A 22,454-nucleotide genomic window follows, 5' to 3' on the forward strand; every position below is an offset into this window, starting at 1 on the left:
TTTTGTGCCAAATAAACATTTTTTGCTTTAGTCTCACACATAAGTTAAGATTTTAAAATATGAATTACTATCTATTTCCCACACCCTGAAATACTGACATTCCTTTGTTCTTCCTCATGCAAAAACATTTTTTAATTTGTACATTTAATCACTATAACTGTATACTCTAGGCTTTCCTAGATTATACCATCTCAGTCTTAATCGTCTATCTTTCCTTCTGATTTCATTTGTGTCCCCAGCCCTCCTCCCTCTGTCATTCTCACATTCAGTTTCATTGAGAGTACTAACATTATTGTGCTATAATTAGGTAGTATTTTGCTATCCATTTCTGAATTTTTATAATCAGTCTTGTTGCACAATCTTCAGCCATTCAGCTCCAATTACCCAAAATCTACTTTATTTCTATCTCCTGATGGACTCTGTTCTTAACTGAAATTCTTGAAGTTCATTTATTAATGTTAGTTCATATCAGTGTGACCATACAGTATTTGTCCTTTTGTTTCTGAATAATCTCACTCAGCATAATGTCCTCAAGGCCCATCCATGTTGTTGCATGCTTCATGACTTTATTCTATCTTACAGCTGCGTAATATTTCATTATATGTATATACCATAGCTTGTTTAGCCACTCGTCTTTTGATGGACATTTGGGCTGTTTCCATCTCTTTGCAATTGTAAATAATGCTGCTATAAACACTGATGTGCAAATGTCCGTTTGTGTTCTTGCCCTCATGTCCTCTGAATAGATACCTAGCAATGGTATTGTTGGATCATATGTTTTGCATAGATTTTTAATGTCAAAGAGAGAAGTGTATCTTTACAATGGGGAGTTCTGGCAGTCTCTTCTTAACCAAGTGATCAAAGTTAGTGTTTTAGTTTGTTAAAGTTGCCAGAAGGTAATATACTAGAAATGGAATGGCCTTTATAAAGGGAATTTATTAATTTGCAAGTTTACAATTCTAAGACTGTAAAAATGTCCAAACTAAGGCATCCAGGTAAAAACACCTTGACTCAAGAAATGCCAATGGGTCCAGAACACCTCTGTCAGCTGGAAAGACATGTGGCTGGCATCTTTTGGTCCTTTGGTTTCTGGTTTCAAACAGCTTCCCCAGGAGTGTTTTCTTTCTGCATCCCCAAATGTCTGAGTCTCATGTTGGCTGTCACTTCTGTTCCCCAGGCATATGTATCTGAGGTTTCTCATAAATGTTTCCTCTTTTAAGTACTCCAGTAAACTAATAAAGATCCACTTTGAATGGGCAGAGTCATATCTCAAAATCAAAAGGTATACCACAATTGAGTGGATTATATCTGCATGGAAGCAACCTATTCAAAGGTTCCCACTCTAAAAAACAGGTCTGGCCCTACAAGATTGGATCAGGATTAAAACATGGCTTTTCTGGGGTACATAATAGTTTCAAATTGGCACAGTTAGTGTCACAAATAGTGGGACAATCTGACATATGCCTCCTGAGGTGAGGCAGTTTGAAATACACAACATCATCTAAAAGGATTCTTGCTAAAAATGTTTAACCTTAATAATCTGCAAGATCAGAACATGTCAACAGAAATATAATATGAGCCACATAAGTAATTTAAAATTTTCTGGTAGCCACATTTTAAAAAGTAAAAACTTCCCATGAGATGCTAAGCAAGCCAGAACCCAGAGTTGTGTCCCAGAGGAGTTAAGTGAAGGCCCACAGATGTTTAGAGAGGAAACCACTGACATTAGAAGCTGGAAGCAACGAACTGGGAACAAGGACCTGCAGATGCTAGCCACATGCCTTCTCAGATCAGCCTTCCTTGAGCCAAGTTATCTTTCTCTGGATGCCTGAGTTTGGACATATTTATGGCCTTGGAACTGTTAACTTGTAAATTATTATATTCCCATTTTAAAAACCATTCCATTTCTGATATATTGAATTCTGGTAGCATTAGCAAACTAATACAGATACCATGATCAAAAAGAGAATATGGGTCACTGACCTAATTTCTTCCAGCCAATGGCATGAAAAGGAGTGTGTTTTGAAGAGGAGGAGCAGAAGTGGAACTGTTTAAAATTTTAAAAGACTTGAGAAATAACAACTACACATATTGAGTGGACCTTGTTTGGATCCCGATTCAAACGACTATAAAGACATTTTTTAGACAGTTGGGGAAATTTGCATATAAATTGGATGTTAAATAATATAAAAGAATTATTATTAATTTTGCTAGGCATGATAGTGGCATTTTGGTTATGTAAGAAAGTGTCCTTTTTTGGGAATGCATATTGAGATATTCAAGGGTGAAATAAAATGATGTCTAGGGTTTGCTTTAAAATATTCCAGCAAAAGGGGGGCAATTTGGGGGAACAGATGAAAAAGCACGGCAAAATGTTTATGGTTATTGATTTATACACAAAAGCCCATTATATTGTCTTGTCCCTTTGTGTTGGGAATTTTCATAATAAAAAAGTTAAAAAAAAAGTAAAAACAACAAAAATCCACAGGTGAAATTAACTTAATATTATTTATATTATTTAACATATTTAATATAATTTAACTCACTATATGCAACACATTAGCATTTCAACATGTAATATAAAAAATTTAATGAGACATTTTACATTTTTTATGAAGATTTATGAATCTTCAAAATTTACAGTGTATTTTTACACTTAGAGTATATTTCAATTCAGACAGTAAATTTTCTTCAGAAATACTTCATCTTTAGGTTTTATAATATTTACAGTTGAAAAAGTAGATTCATATACCCCAGTTGCTCCAAACCTACTTAAAAATTTCCCAGTAATTGAACTGAATATCAGCTTTCAAATTTAAATTAAAATTAAATAAAATTTAAAGTTCAGCTCCTCAATTGCACTAGCCACATTTCAAGTGCTCAGTAACCACATGTGGCTAGTGACTACCTCATTGAATAGTGAAGCCCCAGACCTAACTTCCAATTTACAGGAAATAAGGGGAATAGTAGATAATCAAGCAAGTTAAGTGACATTAAGAGACAATCCAGAATGTGGAACATTCTGTAAAATAACTGTCTTGAACTTTCCAAAAAGTCAATATCATTAAAAAAAAAAAAAAAGATAAGATGGGAACGTATCCTGGCCTAAGACTTTAAAGGAGCTTTAACGACCATACTCTGTGTTGATACTTTTTGAAAACAAAACAAAACCTCGGACAACTGGAAATTTCCCTAAACAATTGGGAAATTTGAATATGGACTATATCTGAGATGATAGTATGGAATCATTGCTAATTTTCTTAAGTGTGAGAGTAGCAGTATGGCTATATAGGAGATCACTTTATTGCTACGAGGATGGTAATTTGAATGGGACAATAATTCTAGAAATGTGATTTTAACTAAATATCAAAGTTGATAGAAGAAAAAATATTTTTAGACATGCAAGATCTCAAAGTACCTTTCTATGCAACCCTTTTCCAGAGGGCACTGGAGGATATCCCTCCTTCAAAATGCGGGAAGGAATAAATCCAAAAAGAGGAAGATTTGGATAAGGAAGATGTGGGTTGAGGAAGGAAGTGGTTGAGCACAGGAATGAGGTTATGGGAATTCCCAGGACTATGGTTAGGACCAATTTTAGAAAGCAGACATTCCAGACTGGAGCAAGAGCAGTACAGCCCAGTAGAGATTACACAATGAGTTTGAACCTCTGCTGGAGAGTTCTGAGAGAAGGATTAATGATAGGTACATACAGTGCTGTGTCGGTAAACTACCTCTCTGAAGGAAAAAAAAGAAGTTCTGGTTTGTAGTATTTATTTGAGTGGCATAAACCCTTCCATTATAGCTGATTCCAACTACCAACATGAAGATCCTAGACAGAGTTGGCAGGCAATATCCACAATCTTTTCTCAGGAGTCAGTAAGAACTCACTCTAACACATCACTGACATAGGAAATTAAGAAAATAAACAAATACAATAATTATTAACTCCAGAAAAAATAAAAAGTTATACATATTTTTAAAAAGGAATCATAGTAGTACTCACAGAGTCAACTATGAGCAATATTTACATTGCCATAATAGCAACGTGCATACTGAATATTGGTTTAACTGTTAAAAATATGAGGTAACCAAGAAAGTTCCGGGAAGATGGCAGAATAGGACAGGTCGAGTTCACCCCTGCTCCAAAGAACAGCTAGAGAAGGGCAGGAAGGCAACTGGGACAGCGATTCCAGGGTGTAAGTGATGTGTGAGAGTCTTCTACACCACACAGGGAGGCCCTGGTTGAAAAGCTGAAGACTGAGATGCAGAGAACTGGAGACCATCCAGCTTGTGTAGGCAACCTAACATGCCCCTTTCCAAAGGGAAGTCCGGAGCCCTCAGGAGTGCACAGCTAGGAAGACAGGGACACCACCCCCAAACCCCCAACTCACCCCACACCCCACACACTGGAACACCGCCCTGCCACCATGCTCCAAGAGTCCCTGCCCCACACCCCCACCCCGCAAGCACAGCACATCTGCCCCAACCCAACTTACCTCTCCCTCACAAGCACACAGTCTCAACCCACCTCTCCTCCCGAGACCCACCCACCTGTGCCCAATTCCTCCACACCCACCTTTCCCTCCTGGTCCTCTGTGGGGGCTGCCATGCATCAAGGCTGTGCATTTACCTTCATACCCAGGCTACATCCATACTAAGACCATACATCCTTCAACCCCGCCACACCCCCTCTGAGCTCTGCACACATGTACATCAATTTATGGCCCTCCCAGATTTGCACATGCACACACGTGCACCCTGTCACGCCCCCCATCTCTGGACAAGCTCTGACCTGTGCATTTGGGCCACACCCGCCCCCAGCCCACGCAGACGCAACCCTAGACCCTGCCCCTGAGCTCTGCACAGGTACAAACCATGGCTCCACCCCTAGACACGTGCACACCAGGGCTCCGCCCCCCCAGACCCATGCATGCGCACAGCCACATCCTCCCTGCCACCAGGTGCTCATGCTTTCATGCATAGACCTCTTGACTCCTGACCCACACACATGTACCCTTGCCCCACCCTCCGGCACAAACGCCCTGCTCCCACATATGGGCAGGTGCTTACATGTGCAAAAGTGTTACATACCCCTGCCCTGTACACGTGGGAACCCCTGCTCCACTACCCCCCACCCCCCAACCCCTGTGCACCTGTGCCAGGCCTCTGCCAACCTGACATCACCCACCCCTGACCCACATCCCAGAATCCCCATGACCTGTGCTTGGCCCCTACATACTCCCACGTCTGCAATCTGGAACCCTGTGAAAGTACACACCTGCACCCTGCCCTCCCTGTGACCTGTCCTCTGTGCCTCCTACCGTATACCCTGATGCCCATGACACCCACGTTCCACATGCCCACCCACATCCTGCCTGTGCAGCAGCCCCCATACATCCACACAGCCCCCACCTATCCACCTCCTGCATGCCCTACCTCTGTGCCCCCTATACCACAGCCTGCTCCTGCACTCCAAGGCCTGCCTGAGCTGCACCTTGCCCCCACGGCACCCACTGCACCTCCACAACCCTGCACTACTGCTCACAGACACCAGCATAGCGTCCCCAACCTGCGCCTATACCTGAGTTGCAACCCATCACTGCACTGTTGTGTCCTGCCCCACACCCTGCATCCTGCTCCACATCAATCCCACAAATACAAAACTTTAGACTACTGAAGGAGATCAACTTCCAAAGTAAACTTATCAAGATATTTACATATCTCAAAGACAACAGAAAATCACTAAGCACATCAAGATGCAGACAGATATAACCCAGTCTAATGACCAAATTAAAACACTGGTGGAGACATGGACTTTGGGATAGCTAATCAAAGATGCTCATATAACTCTACTAAATAAAATCAGTGGGATAGTTAATGACATAAAGGAGATAAAAAAAAAACTCAATAGAAGAGCATAAAGAGGAATTGAAAAAATAAATAGAAAAATAGCAGCTATCACAGATTAAAGATGATGTAGACCAAATAAAAAATATACTAGAGACACACAACAGCAGATTTGAAGAGGCAGAAAAAAGAGTAAGTGAACTAGAGGACAGGGCAACTGATTTCAAACACACAAAAGAGCAGATGGCAAAAAAGATGTAAAAATTTGAACTGTATCTCAGGGAAATTATGGACAAAACAAAGTGCCCAAATATAAGAATCACTGGTGTCCTAGAAGGACAAGCAAGAGTAAAAGCCTAGGAAGATTAGTGGAGGATATAACAGGGGAAAACTTTCCAACCCTTATAAAGGACATAAATATGCAAATCAAAGAAACCCAACGAACTCTAAATAGAATAAATCCAAACAGGCCTACCCCAAGACACATACTAATCAGTCTGTCAAATGCTGAAGAGAGGTAGAAAATCCTGACAGCAGCAAGAGAAAAATAATCTACTATATACAAGGGAAATCACATAAGATTTGAGTTTGGACTACTCAATTGGCATTATGGAGGCAAGAAGGCAGTGGTATGATAAATTTAAGATCCTAAAAGAAAAAGACTTCCAGCCAAGAATTCTGTACCCAGCCAAATTGTCCTTCAAAACTGAGGGAAAGATTAAAATGTTCACAGACACACAAAGGCTGAGATAATTTGTTAACAAGAGACTGGCCCTACAAGAAATACAAAAGGGAGTTCTGCCAGCTGAAAGAAAAAAAAAAGACAGGAGAGGGAGGTCTGGAGGAGGGCACAGAACTGATGAGTACCCGTAAGGGTAACTTAAAGGATAAAAAGAGGAAGAGGGAAAAGAATATATAGCTCTGACAAATAAAATCCAAAGAATAAGATGGTGGATTCAAGAAATGCCTTTAAGGTATTAATTTTGAATGTTAACAGACTAAACTGATGAATTAAAAGATACAGATTGGAGGAATGGATTAAGAAATATAATCCAGCTATAAGCTTCTTATAAGACACTCAGACACAAGGATACAAATAGACTGAAATTGAAAGAATGGAAAACTATGTTTCATGCAAGTTGTAACCAAAAGACAATAGAAGTAGCTATACTATTATCAGGCAAAATAGACTTTAAATGTAAAGACATCATAAGAGACAAAGAAGGACACTATATATTAATAAAAGTGGCAATTCACCAAGAAGAAATAACAATCATAAATATTTATACTCCCAATCAAGGAGCTCCAAAGTACATGAGACAGACATTGGCAAAACTGAAGGGAGCGATAGATGTTTCAAGAATAATATTAGGAAACTTCAATACACCACTCTCCTCTACAAAGAGAACAAACAGACAGAGGATCAGCAGGAAATAGAGAAGTTAAACAATTTGATAAATGAATTAGACCTAACAGACATATATAGGTCATTACACACCAAAACACCAGGATATATGTTCTTCTCTAGTGCTCATGGAACATTCTCCAGAATAGATCATATGGTGGGGCACAAACTGGTCTTTATAAACTTAAAAACACTGAAATTATTCAAGGCATTTTCTCTGATCACAATGGAATGAAGCTGGAAATCAACAACCAGCAAAGAGTGAGAACTTTCACAAATATATGGAGATTAAATAATACACTCTTAAACAATGAGTGGGTCAAACAAGAAATTGCTAGAGAAATTTGTAACTATTTGGAAACTAATGAAAATGAGAATACAACATATCAGAATTTATGGGATGTGGCAAAGGTTGTATTGAGAGGCCCTAAATGCCTATGTTAAAAAAGAAGAAAAAGCAAAAATTGAAGACTTAACTGCTCACCTGGAGGAATTTGAGAAAGAACAGCAAACTAACTCCAAAGCAAATAGAAGAGAATTACAAAGATTAAAGCAGAATTAAATGAATAGGAGGACAAAAGAACAATAGAAATAATCAATAAAACCAAAAGTTGGTTCTTTGAGAAAATCAATGGACCAATAGCACGGCTGACAAAGGAAAAAAAGGGAGAGGATGCAAATAAACTCAGAAATGAAAGGGGGTCAAATTACCACACACCCTGAAGAAATTTTTAAAAATCATAAGAGGATACTATCAACAACTATACACCAACAGACTAGACAACTTAGATGAAATGGACAAATTCCTGGGAACACACAAACAAGCTATACTGACTCAAGAAGAAACAGAAGATCTTTACAAACCAATCACAAGAAAAGAGATTCAATCAGTCATCAAAAATCTTCCTACAAAGAAAAGCCCAGGGTCAGATTGCTTCACAGGCGAATTTTATCAAACATTTCCAGAAGGAACTAATACCAATTCTACTGAAACTCCTCCAAAAAGCTGAGGAAAAAGGAACACTACCAAACTCATTTTATGAAGCTAACATCACTTTAATACCAAAACTGGGTAAAGATGCTATAAGAAAGGAAAACTAAAAGCTAATCTCCCTAATGAATATAGATGCAAAAGTTCTCAACAAAATACTAGCAAATTGAATCCAACAACCCATTAAAAGAATTATACACCACGACAAAGTGGGGTTTATACCAGGAATGCAAGGATGGTTCAACACAAGAAAATCAATTAATGTAATACTGCACATTAATAAATTGAAAAGAAAAAAATCACATGATCATCTCGACTGATGCTGAAAAAGTATTAAACAAAATTCAACAGGCTTTTCTGTTAAAAACACTTCAAAAGGTAGGAATCAAAGGTAACTTCCTCACTGTGATAAAGGGCATATATGACAAGCCAATAGCCAGAATCATACTCAATGGAGAGAGACTGAAGATTGGGAATGAGACAAGGATGCCCTCTGTCACTACTATTATTCAATAGTGTGCTAGAAGTTCTAGCTAGAGAGGCAGGAAAAAGAAATAAAAGGCATCCAAATTGGAAAGGAAGAAGTAAAACTCATTATTTGCAGATGACATGATACCATACCTGGAAAATCCTGAGAAATCTACAACAAAGTTACTTGAGCTAATAAATTCAGCAAAGTGGCAGGATATAAAATTAATGTGCAAAAATTAATAACTTTTCTATACACAAGCAATGACCTGAGAAGTCAATTAAGGAAAAAATTCCATTCAAAATAGCAACTAAAAGAATTAAGTACGTAGGAATGAACTTAATTAGGGACATAAAGGCTTTGTACACAGAAAACTGCATAACATTGATAAAAGAAATCAAAGAAGTTATCAATAGGTGGAAAGACATTCCATGCTCATGGATGGGGAAGTTAAAATAGTCAAGATGTCAATTCAACCCAAATTGATCTACAGATTCAACACAGTACCACTCAAAATTACAACAACCTACTTTGAAGACTTGGAAAAGCTAGTTACCAAATTCATCTGGAAGGGAAAGAGACCCTGAACAACGAAAGGATGCTAAAAAAGCAGAACAAAGTGGGAGGAGTAACAATTCCTGATTTTAAAGCTTATTATAAAGCCACAGTGGTCAAAACAACATGGTACTAGCACAAAAATAGAAGTATTGACCAATAGAGTCAAATCGAGAATGCAGAAATAGACCACCAAATCTATGGTAAATCTATGGCCCCCAAATCCACTGAATGAGGACAAAATAGTCTTTTCAGTAAATGGGCATGGTAGAACTGGATATCAATAGCCATAAGAATGAAAGAGGACTGTGCAGGTTTGAAGTTATTATGTACCCCAGAAAAGCCATGTTATTTAATCCTCATTAAATATTGCTGGGTGGAATCTTTTTTATTGTTCACATGGAAGCGTGACCCACCCAATTGCTGGTGGTAACTTTTGATTAGATGGTTTCCATGGAGATGTGTCTCCACCCATTCAAGGTGGGGTTGCTTACTGCAGTCCATTAGGAGGAAACCATTTTGGAAAAAGATAAGAGCAACAAGAGCCACCAGAACTGACAGCCAACAGAATGGACAGAGCCCTGGAGAAGCCATTGAAGAGAAAGCAAACATCTCACCACTTGCCTTTCTAGCTGAGAGGGAAACCCTAAACATCGATGGCCTTTTTGAACCAAGGCATCTTTCCCTAGATGCCTTAGATTGGACATTTTTATAGGCTTGCTTTAATTTGGACATTTTCACAGCCTTAGAACTGCAAACTTGCAACTTAATAAATTTCCCTTTTTAAGAGCCATTCCGTTTCTGGTATATTGCATTCTGGCAGCTTACAAACTAGGACAAGGACCCTTACTTTACACCCTATACAAAAATTAACTCAAAGTGGATCAAACACCTAAATATAAGAGCTAGTACCATAAAGCTCCTAGAAGAAAATGTAGGGAAACATCTTCAAGACGTAGTAATAGGAGGTAGCCTCCTAAACTTAACACCTGAACACAAGCAAAAAAGAAAAAATAAATAAATGGGGACTCTTCAAAATCAAATGTTTTTGTGCCTCAAAAGCCTTTGTCAAAAAGGTGAAGAGGCAGCCAACTCAATGGGAGAAATTATTTGGAAATCACATATCAGACAAAGGTTTGATATCCTGTATACATAAAGAAATCATACAACTCAACAACAAAAGAACAAAGAACCCAATTATAAAGTGGGCTAAAGATATGAATAGGCTTTTTTCTGAAGAGAAAAATACAGATGGCTAAAAATGTGAGGTAACCATATTGAGCAAAGAGGGGACTGAAAGGGGACAAAAAACAAGAGTTAAATTTTCATCTCCCATTGTAAAAGATCAATAGATAATGACTAAAATTGAAAAATCAAGAAATAGTAGAATAACCAGTTTACTGAGAACTATGAAGGCAAACTTCAGGAAGAGTCAAAAGAGATAAAAGTGGCTACCTCTGGTTGCAAAACTGGGGTGGTGAGAAGTATGGCATAAAGCAGCTAGTTTTCTTTATAAGCCCTATAGCACTATTAGATCTAAACACATACACACATACTTAGGTGACAAAGTAGATGGAAAGAAGAGAATGGAGAAAATCAAGACTTCTGGTTACAGAGGGTTAACTGAACACAATCTTTTATCACTCCTTCCTCCCAAAAGTTATTCAAATGACAAAAGGGACATAAAAATAAAAATAAATGGATAACTCTGGTGGAAAGCCAGGAGGATGCAGCAGCACACCAGGACTTTATGGATAATACAAAATAGTTGGGATCAGATTGATTTTTAAAACGAATACACCTGGACTAAAAAATAACCTTACACAAGCCAAAGAAAGTACCTTACAAAGTGAGTTTTATCAGTACATCAAACTTCTAAAATGTTACCCCATTTCCCCTCCACTATCCCCCTCCAGTATCTCCCTCCACCTTAGCTCTATGAAATGGGATTTCTGATATGGGACATTCTCTCCCAGATCAGGCAGTGGGAGCAGAGACTCTGGGCACTATGCAGGAAGGAATCCCTGCACTCACAAGCACTCCCTAAAGAAGAGATTTCACGGTCACTCTTCACCCACTATACCGAACAATAACTCCATCCAGGGCTTCTGTACTGATAACCCACATTCACTACCAGACAAACAACACAGTATCCTAGAAAAACAAGGCACAATGTTAGGAATAAGACTAAAAAGATCACTTATTATGATTCCTTGTGGTCACTGTTATCCTGAAAAGCCACTCCTTTAATTCTTGCTCTGTAGCTCCCCAGAACTGTCCTGATTCCTTTTCTTTTCAAGACATAATTCTGCAACTTTTTCTTCAATTCAGTGAATTTCTCCAATCTTCCCAATAAATTTATTTCTTGCTTAAGCTACTCAGAGGCAGAGTCTGTTACTTGCAATGAAAAATTCTTACAATACAAAAGATTTGAATGACACAATTGATAAAAGTTTAATTTAATGCTATTTATATAGCTTTGGTACCAATAGAGAATGACACATTCTTTTTAAGCACCCATGAAACATTTACAAAAATGATCCCTCTTAGGCAATACACACACATACACACACAGCCATGCACATAAAATCAATAAATTGCCCCCAAAAAGAAGGTAAATTACAAGAAGAAGGAGTCAAGAGAAATTAAAGTGGTTGCCACTGGGTTGCAGAGGCCACAGTGTGGAATGAAACAAAACAAAAAGACAAAATTAAAAAACAAAAACATATCCAAACTTTACTTACAAAGAAAAAACAAAGTCTTCCAAAGAATTCCTTTGATAAAGAAGAAATAAAAGCTGAAATTACAGAAAATTTAGGAAGGAACAATCATAGGAGCGTTACTCTCAAAATCTATAAGACTAAAATGATCCTCAGAGGAAATTTTACAGCCTTAAATACGTTTATTAGTAACCAAGAAAGACAGAAAATAATTAAAATAATCAACTCAAAAAGCAAAAAAAAGACAATAAAATAGATATCAAGTAAACAGAAAAAAAATGTAAAATATGAAATGAAATAGAAAAGAGACTTGGCCAATAAAACCCAAAGCTTGTCTTTTAAGAAAAAGAGACAAAGTTATTAATACAAAAGGGAACATATGAAAATTATTTTCAAAATTATGAGAATATTTATTTTGGAAGTCAAGAAGGACTTCTTAAGCAAGACAAAAAAGCAAAAGCTATAAAAGAAAGCACTGATGTATTTGACTCAAAAAAAAGTTAAAATGTTTGAAAAATGAAAGCATTAAAAGCCATTATTATAAAGAGCTGCGGTAAACTAATAAAATCATAACCACAACAAAATTTTTTAAATGAGTAAAAGCTTTACAAATTCGTAGAAATAGGGCCAGTAAAGAATGCTCAAATCATACTCATAAAGTTTAAAACAATATAACACGATTTTGTACCCCATCAGATCAGCAAAACTTTTGAAGCATAATATGCAGTGTTGAAAATGGTTACTAGATTGTTGACTGGAACATAAAATGGTAGTATTTTTGTTTTTTATTTTTTGTTTGCTTTTTGGCAGTATTTTTGGAGTACAATATAAAAGTATGTATTACATTTTTTAGTGTGCATATCCCTTTGAATCAGTTATTTCACTTACAGAAATCAAACCTACAGAAATATTTGAACATATTCACAGATATCTGCATGAAGATGTTCACCAAAGCATTTTTTTCTTTTTTGGATTAGTGAAAAAGTGGAAGCTACTCAGCAGCCATTCAAACGAATGAGTAAAATAAAAAATAAAAAAAAAAAACGAATGAGTAAATCTCTAGGTACTTACATGAAAAAAATTTCCAACATACAGTGTCAAATGGTAATATAGTAAATTACTAAATGCAAATTGCATAGTGTAATGTCATTTGGATATGTATGTATCATATATAGACACACACACACAGACACAAACTGGGGTAGGTGTGCGTCACTTTTTTTTTTTTGCATGGGCAGGCACCCGAAATCGAACCGGCCTCTGGCATGGCAGGTGAGAACTCTGCCACTGAGCCACCGTAGCCAGCCCCACTTTTTTACTCTGTACGTTCCAGTGTTGTTTTAATAATTACTACAAACAAGTATTTTTTATTAAAGAAAAAGGAAAGAATAAACAGTTTGGGAAGAGACAAAAGAAAGCGTTTATGTTAGCGAAGGGTGAGAGGGAAAGACGTTTTTTATTTTTCACTCCACAAACTGTTACACAAATTAAACATGAGTGTTAGGGGTTTTTTTATGAAATCAAAATTTTAAAATACAATGAAATAACATAAAAATATTTTCAGAGACAAATGAAATGGACCCCAACTAAGCCTAGTCTAGCAATTAATTAAATAAAATGGCGTAAGATGTTCTACCTGGTCCTTTTCCAGTTACCCCTTCCTTAAAACAAAATTATGAATTACTTCAAAGTATTTCTTCACATCTTTATTGAACATTACCATCTTAAATACTGCCTTACGTGCCAAGAGTTCAGAGCATAGTTGGTGTAAAAATTTAGGCTGAGAACCCAAAATCGACAGGATATCACCGGCGGTCTTGTTCTTGTTTTTTTAATTCTCAATTAAATGTAAACTAGTAAGTAGCTTGTATATAACTGCCCAATTTCCCAAAAAGATGCTCATTTTAAAAAAATTGTTACACGTAAGTCACAAACTGTATTTTACTGAGAATGTAGAAGGATTAAATGGGGATGAAAGTAACATGATTACTGGCAGCAAGAAAACTTTCGGCATTAGGTACAAGCAGTGTGCTAAGCAGCAAGTACCTGGCAGCAGCATGACTTTGCACAACACACTCTGCAATCTTAAAACATTTCCCCAGGATTACACGTTTAATGTATAAAGACCAGATGTCAACTAGAAAGATAAAAAACACAAGTAAGGCAGGTAGAAGGTAATGATGGAGAATTTATCTTTGGTTGGACACTATAAAATCCTAAGAAATAACTGTATGGTATTCATTGCGGCTGCTGGTAGATCGGTTAGACCCCGTTCACCCTAATCCAGCTGGCACGCCTCATCTCGCCAAAATTCAGTATTTAGGCTTCACGTTATACTGCAGACGCGGTCACTTAAAAAACACAATTTTTTTTTGGTAAGGATCAACACAACACGTTAAAAATGCGGGGTGCAACCATTTCCCTACTCAAAGAGTCCGGGCCCCACCCCACCCTCACTTTCCCCTCAGCCCTATCTCCACGGCGGGCACAGACGTCCTGACGCATGTTTCACTAGCGAGTTGCTCTCTCCATTTTGTCCTCAGTCTCCTTCAGCCAACGGAAAGGTGCTACTTTAGAGCCACTGAGTGAGATATTTAAAAAGGAGGTAGTGGTGTGGACACAGGAACACCACCTGCTGAGGGCTGGCCCTGGGAACTCAATGGCTGTCCTGTGGAGGCGCCCGCGGCGCACAGGGATCGTCCTCGAGCCGGAAGGACAAAGGACACGTCGGGAACCTAGGCGGCCGAGGAGGCGAGGGGTGACTTCCGGCCCCACCAGCGGGGCTGGGGGTGGGGTAGGGCCTGCACGACATTGGCCGCGGCCCGCCCCACAGGACAAAGCTTTGGCGGCGCCCCTCGGCGCGCACCCCGCGCCCGTGCACGTGGGCTTGCGCGCGCGTGCGCGCGGGTAGAGACTAGAAATGGCGGCTGGGGCGGAAGAAGTGGGCTGCAGCGGGAAGGGGAGTAGGCTGGCCGTGCAGCAGCTGTCCCGCCGCCTGCCTCGCGGCCCCGTCCCCGCCCCCGCCATGGATCCGGTAGCCGGACTCGTTCATGAGCCCTCCTCCCAGGCTCTGCAGGGATGGGAAGGGCCCTAGATGGAGGGATATGATCCGTCCATTTGAACAAAAGACATGACAGTCACAGTCGAGAAAAGTAGGAAAGCTTGCCGCCTTGTGAGCGAAGAACTAGAATCGCTCACCTAAAATGGCGGACGACGCGCGGGGACGAGTTGGATGCGCGGCGAGGCGGCGAGGCGGCTCCGCCCCTGCGGGCTGTACCGGAAGTGCGGGGAGCTGGGTGAGCCGTGGCTCTGCCCGGACTGCCGGCTGGGCTTGCGCTCTCGGAAGCTCTCGGAGGCTCTCGGAGGCGCTGCTTTTCCCCATGGCGGCCGAGCCGGAGACTGGCGAGCCTGGGAAAGGGAAGGTAACGCGGACTGAGGCCTCCGGGGAAGTGCGGGAGAAGCCCACGGTCCGTCCACCTGCGGACCGTCCATGTGTGGACCGTTTGGGAGGTGCAGAGCAGGGCGAGCAAGGGCGAATCGGTAGGGAAAGAACCTTTCTTGAGCCGGGAGACCCTAGGTCAGAGGCACGTACCATTTTTCTCTGGTGGCATTCTTGGGGTTGAAACTGTTACACACACACACACACCCCTAGTGTGTCTAAATTACCGTGACAAAATTGACCAAAACTCGGGAGGAGAGGGACTACTGGCAGTAATGACTTACCGCAGGCCGTTATAAAAGAGCTAACAATACTGAATTCTTTGGTGTTTTGCTGAGAAGGGTACCGCCCTGAAATTTCCCGGTAAAGGTTAATTGTAAAGGGAGTCATTAAGAAGTTCCTTGAGGATAGGGACACTTAAATGTTGTGTTCGTCACAGCACTTAACGCAGAGGAACTTCGTAAATGCTGAGAAATGAAAACGTGGTTCTGTTCTTGTGAATTTCTATCCAGGACAGGAGAATCAGAAAGGTTGAGTCTTTTCCCGGTTAATCTGTTTTCTCTCCACCTAGGGGATGCAATATTGTATGTAACCAGTAGCCTCCCTAATGTCCCTGTCTTCCTGCTCTTCCCCTTCTTAGTCCACTGTCCATAATTGTCAGCGTTTTCCTTCTATGTAAAGTGGGTAATTTCACTCCTCGACTTAAAATCTAGTAGCAGCGGCCCATGGCTTGCAGGATAAAACAAACCCAAATTCCTTGACCCGTAATGTAGTGTTTTCCTCTAGCCCTGTCTCACAGTTCAGACTGATTCACTTCACAATTGCTCTCCAGGTGTAGGAAACCTGAACCAAGCTCTCCGGTCTCCACAAAGGGGACTCACTCCCTGTGAAACCTTCCGAGCCCCTGTAGCGGAGAGGTATTTCTTTGTCCATCACCCCTGGCACCTTGTACATAATTACAGCATTTGCCATACTGGAAGATAATTATATATTGTCTTCCTCCTTGCCTGGGTCTCTGAAAGCAGGGAACTGTTTTGTCATCTTTATATCCTCGGTGCAAAGCAGGTAGTGTTCAGAAAGAAATGACCACAAAATAAAAAAAAAAATTTTAATATTGTAGATATTAATATTGGACCAATCATGAGCAAATTATTTGAAGACCCGTGGTGTGCCAGAGGGCTCCTGACCTGTAATTTTATGATATACTCTGTTCATTTCTTCCAAGTTCTTTCTTCTTGGGGGACGTTTTCGTTTAACCGGTTTTGTCTATGTTATTGGTGTTTTTTTCTTTTAGTGTCTCATATAATGTACTATTACAAATATGCTTAGTGCATAAAAAAGCCCTTGAGACTTATTTATCCAAGGGGGCACAGTAACATTAAATTCTAGACTCAGCTTTGTTATCAACACTAATAAATAGGGCTTCTATTCTTCTTGTATTTGAGTACTCATCTTTGATAGAAGCTGACATTAAAAAGTGGTGAGGGTGCGTTAATTTGCTGGTAATCAAATACTTTTCTTAAAAAAGATGTTTCAATATTGATCTAATTAATTGGTCTGTCAGTAGACAAAACAAAATACTGTCAATGAAATGAAGAGCTGTACAGCCCCTAAAATTGGGCACTGCCACATTTGTGGGTAAGGTTAAGAAAGAGAAATGAAGCCTTTAAAAAAGCAGGTCATTCCAGTACCGTCCAGGGACAAGGATTACTTGGTTATTAGAATCAACATAAGATAAAAACGGAAGTCATAAAGCTAGCTTACCTTGTTAGAAATAGTCCTTTAAAAACTCTTTCCCTTGCCCTCATTCTGGGCTCTTTAAGAAATATTAAAGTATGATAGCTGGTACTTAACTACTAGGAAAGTGCTATAAGGCAAATTCTGAATTCTAGTAATTAATTCACCAAAGAGTTCCTATTACTATGTTCCAGGTACTAGGTGCTAGACATACAGTTTTTATCAAACAGGCAAAATCCTTGCCCTTATGGAACTCACACTCTACTCTGACATTAAGGAAATAAGAATTCTGGATACTGAGCCAGCCTTGAAAGATTCAGGAGAAAAGCATGCTTCAAACCCTGAGGCAGTAGCCATCTAGGCCAGTTAGAGGAACACTTAAACTAGTGCACCTGGTACTAAAGAACACAAATAGTGGGAAATAGTGGGATACAGTGAAGTGCGGGTGGCCTGGCAGATCATACAGGGTCCTTCATATCATTGGTAAGGAGTACACTGAGTAATTAGGCCCTATGGAAGGTTTTAAAAGGAGAATGACAATCACCCGAAGGGCATTTAAGTTCGTAGAATTGAGGTCTTTTAAGAGGCTGTAAGAGATAATGGGGTGGCAGTTAAGATAATAGCAATGGAGTTGGATGAGGCTGTTTTGGAGATAGATTGTTACAGACTTACTGATAGACTGAACATCTGAACATAGATTTAATAGCAGGAAATCAAAGATGACTCTAGGTTTGGAGGGTTTTTTTTTTTTTTCTTTTAAACCTGTCGAGACACATCAATAAGCAAATGAAACTGAAACTTGGGAGTTTAGGTTTGATTAGTCTAAATTTGGAAATCCTCACATGCAGATTTTGGAGGTGGGGGACAGGCACATCAACATTTAGATGTCTGCACGGGAAAAGCAATAAAGGCTCCAGAAATGAGACAGAAATACGAATGTATTGGAGGCCAAGAAGTAGTTTATTTGCTTGGGGGGGGGGGGGGCAGGCAGGGCTGGGAATCAAACCCGGGTGTCCTTCATGTAAGTAGTTTTAAAAACAAGCGATTATGGCAAATGTGCTGAGACTTGAGTATTGTGAAATGGATGTCTATTTTAGAGGCCTTAATGGACCAGTTTCTATGGGTGCTGGGGATAAATTGAGTTAAAGGTAGAACAGAAGGTGTGTTACAAGTTTTATGGAATAGCACTAGAAGATCAGGAGGGAGAAGTCGAGAGGTTTGCTTGTTTTTAGAAATATGTTTGTATACAGGAAATTGCTATAAAAGAAAAAAGCAGAGGTAATACATGCAAAGGAAGAGAGAATCGCAGAAGCAATATCCTGGAGTAGGCAGGTGTAGTTAGTGGATTTGTTTCAGATAGGAATAAGACCAGTTCATCCTTCTCAACAAGAATATGGGGCACTGATGCACATAAATTTGGTAGTGGAAAAAAAAAATCTTAAAAAAAGCCCTTGGCTTGCATTTAAGGGTTAGATTTAACAGCAAGTTAAATCTTAAATTTGCAGGCTGCTTAAGAAAATATTAGAGAAATGTTTAAATGCATGGGTATTAAGAGAACTACTTCAAAGGGACTTGACTGTTGTCCTGCATTTCTATTTCTGATCATCTTACAACTCAGTGGCTGAATACTAGGTTATTACAATATTCTATGCTTCTTTTGTTACCAGTAGTATAAAGTTCAATTTGAATGTGCCAGAATTACTAGTAAAATTGTGGTCTTAAAACAGTATAGTTTGTGTTTAAATTTACTAATTCACTTTTTTATTCTATACAGCAGTATTTCCCAAATCTGATATTCATCAGAATAAAACACCTGGGAAAAAACAAAAATTTCCCAAGCAACTAAATCTGAGTGGGGTTGACCACTCAGATGCCTAAGTATCTGGCTGGTTGTGGCACCCTTATTTTAGAGAATATTTTTAGTAAAGATCACCCATAGTGGGGCCAATATCATGTACGGCAACTTTACCAAGTAATGTTTGGTGATTTTGGTGTTTCCATCATGGAAAGGAACCTGGGCAATATAGAAGGAACAGGGGCAGTAAGTGCTTGAGCCCCATGCTTATCCCCTCTGCTTAAAAATCTCCTTGTCCAGCTGTGACAAGTCACTCTACCCTGTGGTACAAGCTACTGGTCTCACATACTTCAAATACCCAGTAAAACTGCAGCTTATACTACTGCTCTCTTTGCCCTCAGCACCCACACAGCATGGAAAATAAGACTGGTGTGATAAGGACATGCTCCTGTGTGAGCAGGGAGTCCAGCATTCCTCACTGGCATGTATTTCCTTGAACTCTTGAGCTGAGCCTTTGCTAAATGAAAAATCTAGAAAAGCAAAATTAAATCCCCAACTTCTTTGTATGCAGTTTTTACTCAATTTTATAAAACTAAAGGTCTGCAAGATAATGAGCACCTGCTCTGTTAAAAAGTATTCCTGTGTTACGTGGTGGTGAGGTAAGCAGAGAGAAAAGGAATAAAATTATCTGAGATAATACATGCTTTATTAATGAACTAAGTCACATTTTTTCTTTTCCAGTAGAAGCTTGAGCCAAAGAGCAAACAGGAGAAAATGAGAGTATCTTCATGTTTCAACCATCATTCTGAGTTCTTTTAACTCTCCTTTCCCCATTTCTTCCCTTGCAGTATTGTATTATCCTCTGGGTATCAATCATTTCATCCTACAAATCGTTCCCCCTTAGAATATCATCTTCCTTACTATTTCCCCCAAACGTCTGCCCTGTCCTCCCAGAAGCCCCAAGTAGTCAGGATGATAGATGTCCGAGTTAAGTGTGTTAGATTTAAGGTGGCAGTATTTTTTTAAATCAGGGAAAGGAGCTCAATACATCCAATGAAGATCAGGAAAAAAATCAAGACATCTTTAGCACTTGATAAATTTTAATAAACATCCAGCCCAATAATCATCTAACCCAACCCCCTCTTCATATTACAGACTGAGTCCAACAGAGATAAAAATGACCTACAGGTTACAGTATTAACTAGTGACAGAGCTGAGACAAAAAAATCCAATTCTCTGTATTCCCAGCATTCCCCACCACATGTAGGTTGTGGTTACCATGTACTATAAAAACGGAATCAAATATAATTAAGTTCATCCTCGCAGGCAAGGAAACTGCACAGAGCGCTTATACAAGAACAGCTGAATACACTCAAATACTGTAGTAAACTGGTTAGTTATTTCAATGTTCCCACTTTTGAAAGCCTCCCCGATTACTGGAATGACTCCAAATCAGCAGATTAGCAAATAATTGTATAACACAAATATGGTATCCTCCTGCATGGGGTTTTCTGGTCAAAATTCCAATTTAAAAGTTTACAGATTGTGTTATACTAAAGCAGGATAAACTTTCAGATTAGTAGTTTGCTAATCTTTGCCAACTGCCCTGGAATAAATTATTTTCTTGTTCAATCCAGGTTTTTTTATTTTATCCTAGCCCTTTAAACTTCTGGGGATTTTAGATGTCGAAAACATTCCCTGTGCACGAGATTCAATATTATATGGTTCATTAGGATCTGTTGTGACTGGCTTTGGACATTTTTTATTAACCAGTGAGTATCTTTTTTTAAAATACATTTCATTTTTTAAATCTTTATGTGCAGAGAACAATACCTTTGTAGATGTAGAAATTATGTATAAAAATCATGGTTATGTTTACTTGACAGGTAGAATTAGAAGATCCTGTGATGTTGGAGTAGGAGGATTTATTTTGGTGACTTTAGGATGCTGGTATGTATACAAAAAGTGGTTTATTAATTATAAAGTATTTGTTCTTTCCAGAGCTATCTTCCACTGAGAGATTTCAAACTCCCATAACTGCTTTATTAAGCCATCTTGGTGGAATGCCTCTATCTTTTTATATCTATAGCATTTACAGCACTTGTACAGTGCTTAAATAAATCAAGGCATGACACTAGTTATTTCATTAATACCTAGTTACGGTTTCTACACTGTTCATTTGGGATGACTGTAACCTTTTACCTTATCCTCATGCTTGTTTGATCTTTGTAATCTCTCATGCACTTATGAAATGAAATGCAACTTTTAGAATGTGTTTTAAAAAAACTAACACAACATATATTAATCTAAATTTTCTTGAGCAAAGTCAGCCCAGAAAGCACACGATTCCATTTAAATGAAGTTCTGCGACAGACAAAACTAAACTAAGGTAATAGAAAACAGAATATAATGGGATGGGGGACACTGACTAAAGAGGGTCAGAAGGCAATGTTCTGGAGTAAAAGAAAATACTCTTTGTTGGTTCTATACGTGCACACTTTTAAAATCCTCAACTTTACATACAAAATATACCTTAAAAAATGTTCACATAGTTGTAGGTATTTTGACAAACCACTGAAAAATAGCACTTTAAATGAGAATGCTCAGATTTCCAATCTCAGCAGTAACCTATAAACATTTTTAAAATCTGTTTATAAAAAGCAGTAAATAGGTGGGCCATGGTGGCTCAGCAGGCAGAGTTCTCACCTGCCATGCTAGACACCCCAGCTCAATTCCTGGTGCCTGCCCATGTTAAAAAAAAAAAGCAGTAAATGAGTTTTGTAAGCTTACTTCTATAGGAATTTTCTATTAATAATTTATTCATACTCTTTTCTTAAAGGTTCCATTGTAGGTATAATAATGCAAAGTTAAGAATTAAAGAAAGAATTGCCAGAGAAGGAATTAAAAATAAGATTTTATACGAAAGCACCCACCTTGATCCTGAAAGAAAACGAACTAACAGCAACAGCAGTTCCTGAGCAGAAAATTAGGATACAACTTACTGAAATCAATGTGAACAAAATGGACATCAACTGTAAAAAGCATTTCATCTACAGTAAGGAAGGGTTCAATCAAGTAAAGTATGTGTTAAGGTACAAAGGTGCAGTTTCTTGATATTTGTAAAAATACTTGCAAATGAACTCTGGCTTTACTTCTTATCTAGCCAAATAAAGTGTTGCTTACAATGGAGTTTGTATATACTTAAAATATGAACAGAATTTACTGGCAATGTGATGAATAAAATCATGAAGCCTAGAAGAGTCTCCTTGTAATAAGTAGCTGAGTTTGAGTTTTCTCTCCCAGTTGGATTTTTTAACTTGCCTTAAAAACAAAAATCACAATCTTATGAGGAAATACTTCCTGGTTTCTAAAAGCAATGCTCACATCAAAAGGATGTGTTTTACTGCCATAAACATTTTTGTGGGTGGGGAAAAGCACTTTAATTCTTTTAAGTATGTACATGCTATGCATTAAAAATATTCTAAGAACTTTTGTT

The 22,454-nt window shown here is 38.8% G+C and overlaps 1 protein-coding gene across 1 annotated transcript; it reads left to right on the forward strand.

The window, feature by feature from the left end:
• Window positions 1–14,913: 14,913 nt before the first annotated feature.
• On the forward strand, window positions 14,914–22,143 carry COX20 (cytochrome c oxidase assembly factor COX20). The gene is made up of 4 exons (XM_077168513.1): window positions 14,914–15,409; window positions 20,616–20,730; window positions 20,845–20,908; window positions 21,798–22,143. The coding sequence occupies exons 1-4, from the start codon at window positions 15,191–15,193 to the stop codon at window positions 21,934–21,936; spliced, it is 537 nt and encodes a 178-aa protein (XP_077024628.1). The 5' UTR covers window positions 14,914–15,190; the 3' UTR covers window positions 21,937–22,143.
• The last annotated feature ends 311 nt before the right edge of the window (window positions 22,144–22,454 follow it).

This window comes from Tamandua tetradactyla, chromosome 7 (assembly GCF_023851605.1).
Source record: "Tamandua tetradactyla isolate mTamTet1 chromosome 7, mTamTet1.pri, whole genome shotgun sequence".
Lineage (NCBI taxonomy): Eukaryota > Metazoa > Chordata > Mammalia > Pilosa > Myrmecophagidae > Tamandua > Tamandua tetradactyla.